At 42.2% G+C, this 11,073-nt stretch overlaps 1 protein-coding gene across 1 annotated transcript; it reads right to left on the bottom strand.

Moving 5' to 3' along the window:
- Positions 1-8: 8 nt before the first annotated feature.
- LOC131010936 (uncharacterized) lies at positions 9-2,952 on the bottom strand. Its single transcript, XM_057938647.1, has 2 exons — positions 953-2,952; positions 9-871 (listed from the first exon to the last, which is right to left on the bottom strand). The coding sequence occupies exons 1-2, from the start codon at positions 2,861-2,863 to the stop codon at positions 149-151; spliced, it is 2,634 nt and encodes an 877-aa protein (XP_057794630.1). The 5' UTR covers positions 2,864-2,952; the 3' UTR covers positions 9-148.
- Positions 2,953-11,073: the final 8,121 nt, after the last annotated feature.

Here is an 11,073-nt window from a genome sequence, read left to right as displayed (position 1 = left end):
TGATTATGTGAAGCCAAAGACGTTTCATTCCAAAATAGCAAAGAAATCAAGTCATCAAAAGAAGCACAAGCATTGGGAGAAGATGTCAAAATATCCACGACAAACCAAATGAGAATCATCAAAAGAAGAATGATAAAAATGCAATATACTAAGCAAAAGGGTCTTGATCTCTCAAAATCTGCTGCATAGACTCTAGTGAAAGCTTCAAGGCTTCCAAATTCTTCAAGACCTCATCATTTCTCGAAGCCTCTTCAAGCTTGGCCAGGTCTTCCTTGAGTACCTTGATCTCACCACGAGTAGTCTTGAGTATCAGGCTTCGCTGCTCCAAAGACACCAACAATTCTTTCTTGCGTTTCTCCAACTCATCAAAATCCGCTTTTAAAGCATCACAATTCGCAGCATCCTTCTTCTCTTTGGCAAACTTCTCTTGAAGGCAAACCTTGACCTCTCGAACTTTGAGTGTGTGGCCTTCATTGATCTCATGAGAAGCCGACCTTACTTTATCAAAAGCGGTGGCTTTGGAGAATAGTTCATCAATACTATCTTCAAGGTTGGAAAGGTCAAGACCACAAATAATCTTCATACGGGAAATGCCACTCCGTATCTCGTCTTCGAGCGCCGATAGAAACTCGACTTTGGTTCTCTCAACTTTGTCACGAAGCTTTCCCCAGATGATCCTGCAGCACGACTTGAGTTCATCATCGATCATGCGTGTGGCATTGAACTCGGAAGGCGCCCCACATGATGGCATTGGTCGGGGGCGGGATTGTTTAGCAAGACAAGGAATCTCGTTTGACTTATTGGATTCAATGGATACACAGTCGATTGGTGAGCCCTTCTCAAGATTTTTTCCAAACACTTCTTTCAAAGCCTACAAAAGGGCAAGAAGAAGATGCAATTAGAATGGAAATTATATATCAATACGAAAAGAAGATACGAGATGAGGAAAGACCTTGTTCACATCGGCATCCACTAGAGTTGGCTCTTCCTCAACGTGACCCTCGGCCGGTTTTGAGGACCCCGCAATTCTCTTCTTTTTCCAATTACGCTCAGAATTGCTACTACCAGAATCAGCTATAAGGGTGGTAGAGACGACCTTCCTCTTTCCATCTTTGGAGTTGATTGCTTCTTCCTGATCTTTTCTTTTAAAAGTGATATGAGCCGGAGAAGAGATTTTGTTTTCAAAAGAAAATCTGTACGTCCTATCCCACCAAGTCTTATAGTCGACTGAACAATGTATCTTCATGTCCAAAGAAGATCGTGGAAAACATGCCCTTGATCGCGATCTGTGCAGCAAACACATGCGCCAAAGGTTGAGACCTTCTTCCAAAGATGTCCTTCGAATGTTCTGAGTAAGGCTGCTGGGTACGATTTGGTAATAGCCAAATTGACGGCTGAAGTGGTGAGGACCATAAGACTCCACGATGAAGTGGTCATCCAGCCGGCGAACCAAAAAACTCGAGCGAATAGCCATGAAGAAGCATTGCTCAATCTCTCTTGTATTTTCACCATCGACATAGAAAATGTCATCTTCCTTGGTGAATGTGGTACAATTCCAACGAATCGAATTGTACGACTGAATTCGTTCGCGGCACACAACAGGCAGATAATACTTCGCAGCTCCTTCGCCTGAATATAGAGTCATCTTGGCGACACCAAGGCTTCTTGGAAGGGGAATGTGAGTGTTGAAATAGAGCGCTATCCAACCATATATGAAATGAAAGGGTAGCGTCACCAGGACAAGAGAAGGCTCCATAGAACTAGAGATAGTGTTCAACCCTTTGTAGATGCTGGCTAGAACTGGAGCTGTAAGGGCAACTTTCTGTTTGCACGCCATCAAACTTGCCATTTTGAAAGAGGTTGGTCTAATCGACATGGCGTCACCATCTGGAAAAACAAAGATACACAACCAGCAAGCTATATGAGCTGCCAAGTACATAGTGGTGTGATATTTGTCACTAGCATCAAGCTCGATGAATGGAGCCCTTTCTTCAGAAGACCATGGTTGATGCGCTTCAAATGAACCACTCGGATTATGAGTCGATTTGGGGCGTTGAGATTTCTTTGCCCTGCGAGCAGGAGGATGAGAATACTTTGAAGCTTTCTTCGACCAAAATTTGATCCATTCATCGATAGAAACTGAGCTCTCAGGATCCTTGCCATCACGATGCTTAAGAGAATAGTAAGCAGAGAGTAAATATCTACAACTCAAGGGAATGAACGGGTTGCCAAACTGATCTTTGCCAAGAATCTCTTTCGCGCAGGGTACAACCTCATCATACAGTGTCCCGGTACACGGAAGCCCTGATAGATACTGTAAATCCCATAGAGAAATAGACATCTCGCCAGATGAAGTGAGAATGGTGTTCGTCGCAGGACACCAAGCTTCACAGAACGCTTTAACCATCTCGGGCTGGCAATCATAAGTGAAAAGAGAGGCATAAACTGCATCATAGATACCAACAACTCGGAGTTCATTCCCGCAGCGGCTAAGGATATCTTCAGTCCACTCCCAATAGCCTTCAAAGAAATGAAATTCCCCACGAAAGCTTGTAACCCTTCCCCATTTGGCATCTTTATCGATGATCCTTCGCCTCAAAGTCAATAGAAAATTGGATTCCTTGCTTTGCCAAGGACGGGCCGGATGCAATGTATGAGCCTTCGACGCTTTGTTCAAACTGATCTCGCTGGTCCATTCCGACTGATATAGAGAATTCAAAAGTTTGGGCCAAGGTTTCACATAGTGGCCTATCAATGCCGGAAATACTCTTAGATGCATGCCCATTTCCGTCTCCTGCTCATCATCACTCAAAATCAGCAAATAGTCTTGACCCTTGACCACAATATCTTTGAAGACCACCATCGTGACACTGCAAGGAAGCAACACATCCAGACTTAGAAATTTATTTGCATTTAAATAAAATGTGAATTAAATTCTAGTCAAGATAAAAGGAGGCAAGATTGAATTATATATATATATATAAATATATATATATATATATATAAAATAAAAAGGAGAAATTCAATCATAAAAAAAAAAAAAAGAGCCACCACTCCTTGAATTATATATATATATATATATATAGAAATTCAATCATTAAAAAAAAAAAAAAAAAAAAAAAAAGAAAGAGAGGTAATAAAAAAATCGGTCCACTCATTTCCTCCTCACATCCAAATCCTATCTCCCCTTACTTTCTCTCACTAAAACCAAACAGCTCTCTCATCCTCTCACTCTCACACATTTCCACAGAGACAACAGTTTACCATGGCTGCTTTGCCCAACACCGCTGCCTTCTCCTCCAAATCTGTCATCCAGCCCCAAACCCTCCTCCCAGCCGCCGCCCATTCCTCCTCATTCACCACGCTCTCCAGCCCCAGCCGCCGCGCGAACTGCAGCTGTGGCGTCGACTTCAGGATCTCCCGCGCCAGCTGCAGCGGCGTCCGCCTCCACGTCGGCCCCGTACTCCACCAGCAGCTTCGCCACGCCGGGCCTCACGTACCCGGCGGCCATGTGGAGCACCGTCAGGCCGCCGCTGACGTCCCTGTAGTTGATGTCGGCCCCCGCCTCCACCAGCAGCTGCACGCACTGCTCCGAGCCCAGACCCCGACAACGAGTTCAACGAAGACATGGGCAACTTCTACTCCGCCGGCAGGGACCCTATGTTCTACTGCCATCACGCTAACGTCGACAGAATGTGGACCATCTGGGATGGCATCCCCGCCGACTACTCCAAGAAGATCGGCGCCGCCACCTCCTACATGCGCAACCCCATAGTCTCCACTCTCACTGCCGCTTCTCTCTACGCTATGCACAATTTAAAAGCTCGACAACAGTATAAGAGAAACTACAAAGGAGTTTTACCTTGATGAAGCACGGTCGTGTGTTGCCAACAACTTCTCTACTACCGGCGAAAGAAGAGAAAAAAAGGAAGAAATGGAACACGAAATAAAGAAAAGAAAGAAGAAGGAGAGCGGTTGTTGCTATTCACAAGAGACTATAGGCTTTATTTATAGGTAGAGATAGCTACCAAATCCCTGAACTTAGCCGCCGAAGAGTGGAGTTCCAGCTCTTCTTCCAACTATGAACTTCACTCCATTTTGATTAGTGGAGCATGGGTTAATGATAAAAGCTGTTTAGTGGTGGGGATATGCTGATTTTGGTAGTGGATTTGGGGACCTTCTTTTTTTTTCATGGGGGCTAGTATGTTTTGTGCAAGTGGAAGTGAATGGTTAGAAAACTGGATAATGATTATTATGTGTTCAAAAAAAAAAAAAAAAAAATCAAAGAAATTCAAGAACTCCTAAATACGAGTATAAACTATTTACAAAATTCAAATTCAAGAACTCCTAAATACGAGTATAAACTATTTACAAAATTCAAATTCAAGAACTCCTAAATACGAGTATAAACTATTTAAAATTTCAAAATCAAATGAAGAACTCCTAAATACGAGTATAAACTATTTATAAATTCAAAGAAAATGAAGAACTCCTAAATACGAGTATAAACTATTTAAAATTTCAAAATCAAATGAAGAACTCCTAAATACGAGTATAAACTATTTAAAATTTCAAAATCAAATGAAGAACTCCTAAATACGAGTATAAACTATTTATAAATTCAAAGAAAATGAAGAACTCCTAAATACGAGTATAAACTATTTATAAATTCAAAGAAAATCAAGAACTCCGCGATAAGAGTTTAAACTATCAAGATATATTTCGAGACTCGTCTATTACCAAAGGCATTTCGTCCATAAACAAGTCTCGATGGGGCAATTTGTAGACAATTAAATTTGTCGTCGAATTAAATCGTGCCACGTGTAAATTCATGAATTAAATATTCAATTATATTTTCTATTTTATTAAATGGGATTTTATTCCTAAAATAAATAGATATATAATTAATATTTAATATAAATGAATTAATGGGCTTATGGACACCTAAAGCCCTAAGGCCCATGCATGAAGGCCCAAAGCCCATAAAGCCCACGAAGCCCATCTCTAAAATCTATAAATAGAGGTGTTAGGGTGCTTATTATCACAACGTGAAGGAACGGAAGATCGAAGAGTATAAAGAATTCTCTCTAGTATCGCAAGTTGAAAGAGGCGAAGAATTGGAGAGTTCAAGTATTCTTCCAAGTATTCAAGTATCTTGAAGAATTCTATCTAGAGTTCAAGTCTTCTTCGAATCTTCAAGTATTTGAGCATTCAAATCTTCAAGTATCCTTCGAAATCTTCAAGCGTTCAAGTCTTCTTCGAATCTTCAAGTATTTGAGCATTCAAATCTTCAAGTATTCTTCAAGTATCTTCAAGTGATCAAACCTTCAAATCTTCAAGTGATCAAGGCGTTCTTACAAATTCCAAGAACGATCTTCCTCAAATCAAATCAACCAAGTCCCAAAGCTTCAAGGCGTTCTTACAAATTCTAAGGACGTTCTTCAAATCAAATCAAATCAAGTTCAACGTTCAATCCAAAATCATGACTTAAGTCCCTTGGATTGGCGTCATCAAATCAAGTATTTCAAGAACCTTCGAGCTTGTTCAAGAATCAAATGGAAGAGAAGAATCAGAGGATTAACTAGAGATTGCAACCCGCATAAATCTATTCTCAAATTCTATCAAATTATCTTTGTAACGCGTTTTGTATTTTATCAAATTGAAATACAAAAAATTTGTGTTTACAATGAGAAAGATATTTCTAGAAATATATATAAGCAGAAAAAGTAAATAAGCACAGCACTCACGTCTATTATCCAGCACACATAATATTGGAAACATATTACTAAAAGTATTAAAACAAATTGAAATCGAAAGTAAGGACAGTAAAATAAAAAATGCTTAGCATATATTATATAGAGTCAGGGGATTTTTTAGGACAATAATTTATGTTGATTTGAAAATTAGGACAAAAACTTTCGGACTTGTAAAAATAGGACACTAATTTTTTTTTAGAGTAAGATATGACACTAATTAATAAGCGTCGTAAAAATAGGACATTTCTCGGCCGATAATTGGCCGAAAAATGTCCTGCGGATGCAACACTTATTAATTAGTCTCCTATTTTACTCTAAAAAAAATTAGTGTCCTATTTTTACAAGTTCGAAAGTTATTGTCCTTATTTTCAAATCAATCTAAGTTACTTTCCTAAAAAACTCTCGAACTCTATATTATATATATATATATATATATATATATATATCGATTAAACATGTTTAAGCCAACCTTCCAGCAGACTGTTCGAGAGAGGCGCCTAGGCGTGACACCCAGCCACCGGAGCCCACCCACCAATCCCGCCGTTCGCTGGTTGTCCGGCTGGCGCAGCAAGCCAATCACCCAGCCACCGATCTCAATGCCAGAGCCCACCCACTACCGCTCAATTCTGTCGTTCGCTGGTTGTCAAGCCGGCGCAGCAAGCCAATCACCCAGCACCGAGCTCAACGCTGGTAGGGCAGTCGCCCACTTCTCTATAAATCTAAAGTTCTCTCTTTCCTTCATCCTTATCGTAGTCTGTTCTCTACTATGAAAATGGCGTATGGTTTGGAGTTTGGGATTTGGATTTCACAGATTTGTCTTAGCATCACATGATTAGAGGCAGTCTAGGGATTCATCTTCTTCAATCTTTATTCCTTGGGTGAAAGAGTGCAGCCTGTTCTTACCTTGCATAAGAGATAGTGGAATACCTTGAATGTTTTCGAACTGACCGGTGGCTGTTGGAGTTGAATTAATTGTGGGGTAACTTGAAGTTGATTGGTTAAGAGTTTTTCATTTTTCATTGACCGGAGAACATGCGTCGCGAGGAGGTTTGGAGGGTGGTGAGGAAAAGGGGGCACGATAGGACCGGAGCAGAAGGCAATGTGGTGTTTCAACGGAGCAATAACTTTCATAGGCAGCCGAAGCCTTGGAGGAGTGGAGCTGGTCGATCCACTGGTGAGGTTAAACCTCTCTCGAGATCACAGAGAGTCACCTTCTTCTTCAACAACATCCCCGAAGATTGCAGCTTTGATTTCTTGAGAAGGAAGTTTGGTGCCGTTCGCGTTCCGATTGACATTTTCTGTCCTAATAAGAGAGATAAAAAAGGGAAGCCTTTTGGCTTTGTCCGATTCAAAGGTGTTGAGGATACGGAGGGTTTGCTTGAACAATTGAATCAACTTTGGATTGGAAGCTACAAAATTAGGGTGTTTAAACCAAGGTTTGAGAGGGTGGTGAGGGATGAAGAAAAAAAGGGGTTCGACACCAAAAGAGATACTGGAAAGAAATCGGACTGCTTCCATTTTTTGGATTCTGCAAAGAAGAAGCCGGGAGTTTCCTTTAAAGAAGCTCTCACTGGAGTCTCTGAAGGAAAACCCTGCACAAGAGAAAAGCTACAATTCAAAACTTCGGAGGAGGATTCAAAGTGGCTTGAAGGAACATTCACAGGTTTCATCAAAGATGATTTCTTCTGGGATGAAATCAAAGAAGAAATCAACAGCGAATGTGCCGGAAAACTGAAAGTTTCGACGATGGGGGGAAGTTTGGTGCTCATCCGAAGTATTTGCGAACTGCCAACACAAGAAGTTCTCACGGAATTGGATGAATGGAGTGACTTCTGGTTTCTTTGGAAGAGAAAATGGAACTTCGTGGATGTACACCAGCAGCGAGCTATTTGGACGAGATGGATTGGGATCCCGCTTCATGCATGGAACTCTCGTTTCTTTGATTCGGTGACGGTAAACTTTGGGCGGGTTTTGAAAATTCACGAACTGACGAAAGAAAGAGAGAAATTGGACGAAGCTTTGATACATATCTCTACAGGTCTCAAATCCATTGACCAAGTATTGGAGTGCTGCATTGATGGAGCTAGTTTCACACTTCGCATTGAAGAAATTCAGGATAACCCACTCTCGTCCTTGTTCGGAGAACCGGATTTAGATGAGTCGAAATCGGAATCGGATTCAGGATGGTCGGATGGAGCGGAGTCCATGGATCCGGCTATCGCTACCATCGGAATGATGGACGACATCGGTGTGGGAGATGGAGACGTTTCGGTTATCCAAGAATTGAACTCTTCGATTCCTTCGCAAGACGTTTCGGTTTTCCAAGAATTGATCTCTTCGATTCCTTCGCAACAAACCGTTGCAGACACTTCAGTCGAGGTTACCAATCATGATGAGACAACGTTGGGAGGCTCGACACTTCTTTTGAATGTGGTTGCTGCCGAAGGTTTAGGCCAGTCTTCTTGCAGGGCCGAGCAGGAGGATTGCCTCCTTTGGGCCGAAAACTCAAAGAACCAAGACAAAAGCCCAAGTGGAAGCTTATTGGAGTACCCTCGTGGGCCGGTCGAAAACTTTTGTGGGGTACCTCTTTCCTTGTCCACGGTTCATGCTGTGAGAGAAAAGGAACCCATTCTTCTACAAGGGGGAATTGACGATCTGGAAGATAACAGTGAGAGTCTCGACGTGAATGTTATTGTAGAAGAAAACAACCATTCTGAGGAAGTGTCTAGGACCGAAAAGGATGATTCTTCGGGCTCCAAAGCAGGGGAAGCGAGGCTGCTTTCCAACAACAAAAGGGTTGATCCCCGACGCACAAAAGGAAAAAAATGTAAAGGGAAAAAGAAGAATAGAGCGAGGGAGAATGAGAATTGGGGGCGTTTCATCTCTGAAATAGAACCACTAAATGGGAGAGGGGAGGAGGCCGCTAGGGAGAGTCAAAAAGGGTTGCTTTCGACAGAGGACGGGGGAATTTCAGGTCAGAAAATCTGGGACTTTGGGAAGAAGTTAGGGCTTTCAAGTCAGACTGAAGAAGAGGTGATAGTCCGCCAAATCGAGATGCAAGGTAACTTTCTTTCCTTCGATAATGTTGGGTGTCAGATGAATTGTCCATGAATTTACTGTCATACAACATTAGGGGCTTGGGGAGCATTGCGAAACAGCGCGATGTTTTTGAACTTGTAAGAGGGCATAAGATTGACATTTGTTGTTTACAAGAGACAAAAATGGAGACTTTTAGTGATGTTTTTTGTAATTCTTGGTGGGGGTTTAATAACACAGATAAGGCAATCAGGAACTCTGAGGGGAGAGCTGGGGGAATTGTGTGTTTATGGAATAGAGAGGTGTTCGAAGCATCTAGTTCTTGGGATTTACCGGGGGCCGTGGTTGTTAACGGTAGGTACAAGGAGAGCGGTCTCTTGTGTTGCATTATCAATGTTTATGCGCCAACTGAATCAAAGGAAAAGAGGATTCTCTGGGATGCTATTGGTTCTATTGTTGAACAGAATGCGGATCGAAGTGTGTGTATTTTGGGAGATTTTAATGCAGTCAGGAGAAGAGATGAGAGGGTGGGTAGCGGGGAGACGTTTCGAGCGTCGGATGCGAGGTTTTTCGAGGAATTTATTAGGGGGAACGATCTGAAGGAAATTCATACACAAGGTCGAAAGTACACTTGGTACAAGCCCAATGGCAAATGCAAGAGCAAGATTGATCGTTTCCTTATTAACGAAACTTGGATGCTTACTTGGGAAGGAAGTTCTGCACGCGGTCTTCAGCGTTCGATCTCGGATCACTGTCCGATTGTTCTCACTACTAGAACGGAGGATTGGGGACCAAAACCTTTTAGGTTCTTAAATGCTTGGACAACTCACCCGGAGTTTGAAGATGTTGTAAAGAAAGTGTGGACTGGGACTGACTGTCAGGGATGGAGCTTTTTCGTGGTTAAGGAGAAATTGAAGAAACTTCGCGAGGCTTTAAAAGTTTGGAATCGCACATCCTTTGGTGAGATTGATTCTAAAATTCACGAATTAAAGAAGGAGTTACAACAGAAAGATGAGCTTGACGAGCAGAGTTGTTTAGGCGAAGTGGATGTTATCAGAAGAAATGAGCTCCAAGCTCTCCTTTCCCTTCAGCTGAAGCATAAGCAGATGACTTTACAACAGAAGGCTAAACTGAAATGGCTTAAGGAGGGAGATGTGAATTCTGGCTTCTTCCATAAGGCGATTAAAGGGAGGCGGTTGAAGAATGACATAGGCGGACTGATCTTTGATAACTCATGGATCTCCAAACCGAAAGAGGTAAAAGCTAGGGTGAGAAATCATTTTGAAACCTTTTTCAAGCGGAAAGATAGACAAATGCCTGTTATTCCCATTGACTTTGTGAGAAGAAAAATCTCTGATGAGGAGAGAAATTGGCTAATTAGAGGTTTTGAACCTGATGAAGTTAAAGAAGCTGTCTGGAGCTGCTCTGGCGATAAGAGTCCAGGACCTGATGGCTTTAACTTTTCATTCTGGAGATCGGCTTGGCATATAGTTAAGGAGGATATCCTCCAGGTCTTGAAGGACTTCCACACGAACGGTAAAATTCCTAAAGGAGGTAATACTTCTTTTATCGTTTTAATACCGAAGAAAGAAGGGGCTGATTCGTTGAACGAATTTCGCCCAATCTCGCTCATAACCAGCTTGTATAAAATCATTGCCAAGATCTTGGCAGGGAGACTGACGAAGGTGATGGGGTCAATCATCTCTGATAATCAAAGCGCTTTCGTTAAAGGGCGGTTCATTCTCGATGGGGCGGTCATTTTGAATGAAGCTGTTGTTGAGTCAAAAAAGAAGTGACGAAGCCGGATCTTCTTTAAGATTGACTTTGCCAAAGCTTTCGATTCAGTTCAATGGGACTTTTTGGATACTTTGCTGGACAGAATGAACTTCGATGGGATTTGGAGGAAATGGATTCAAGGGTGTCTACAGTCAGCCACGGCAAGTGTCCTAGTTAACGGGTCATCAACGGGAGATTTCAAAATGGAGAGAGGCTTGAGACAGGGCGACCCGATGTCTCCCTTCTTGTTCCTCATTGTCGCGGAAGGGTTGAATGCGCTCGTTGAGAGAGCAGTGGAACGACAGTTATTGTTTCCTGTTAAGATTGGTAAGGATGAAGTGCCGATTACACACCTCCAGTACGCGGATGACACCATCTTTATTTTAGAGGCTGATGACCGTAATGTGGAATCACTGAAAAGTCTGTTGCTTCTCTTTCATTTTGTCTCGGGTCTTGCTGTCAACTTCGCGAAGAGCAGCCTGATGACGGTGGGAGTGAATGTGTC

The sequence above is a fragment of the Salvia miltiorrhiza genome, chromosome 2 (assembly GCF_028751815.1).
Source record: "Salvia miltiorrhiza cultivar Shanhuang (shh) chromosome 2, IMPLAD_Smil_shh, whole genome shotgun sequence".
In the NCBI taxonomy this organism is placed as follows: Eukaryota; Viridiplantae; Streptophyta; class Magnoliopsida; order Lamiales; family Lamiaceae; genus Salvia; species Salvia miltiorrhiza.
Note: the sequence above shows the minus strand (reverse complement) of the source record. Positions and strands in the feature narration are given on the sequence as shown.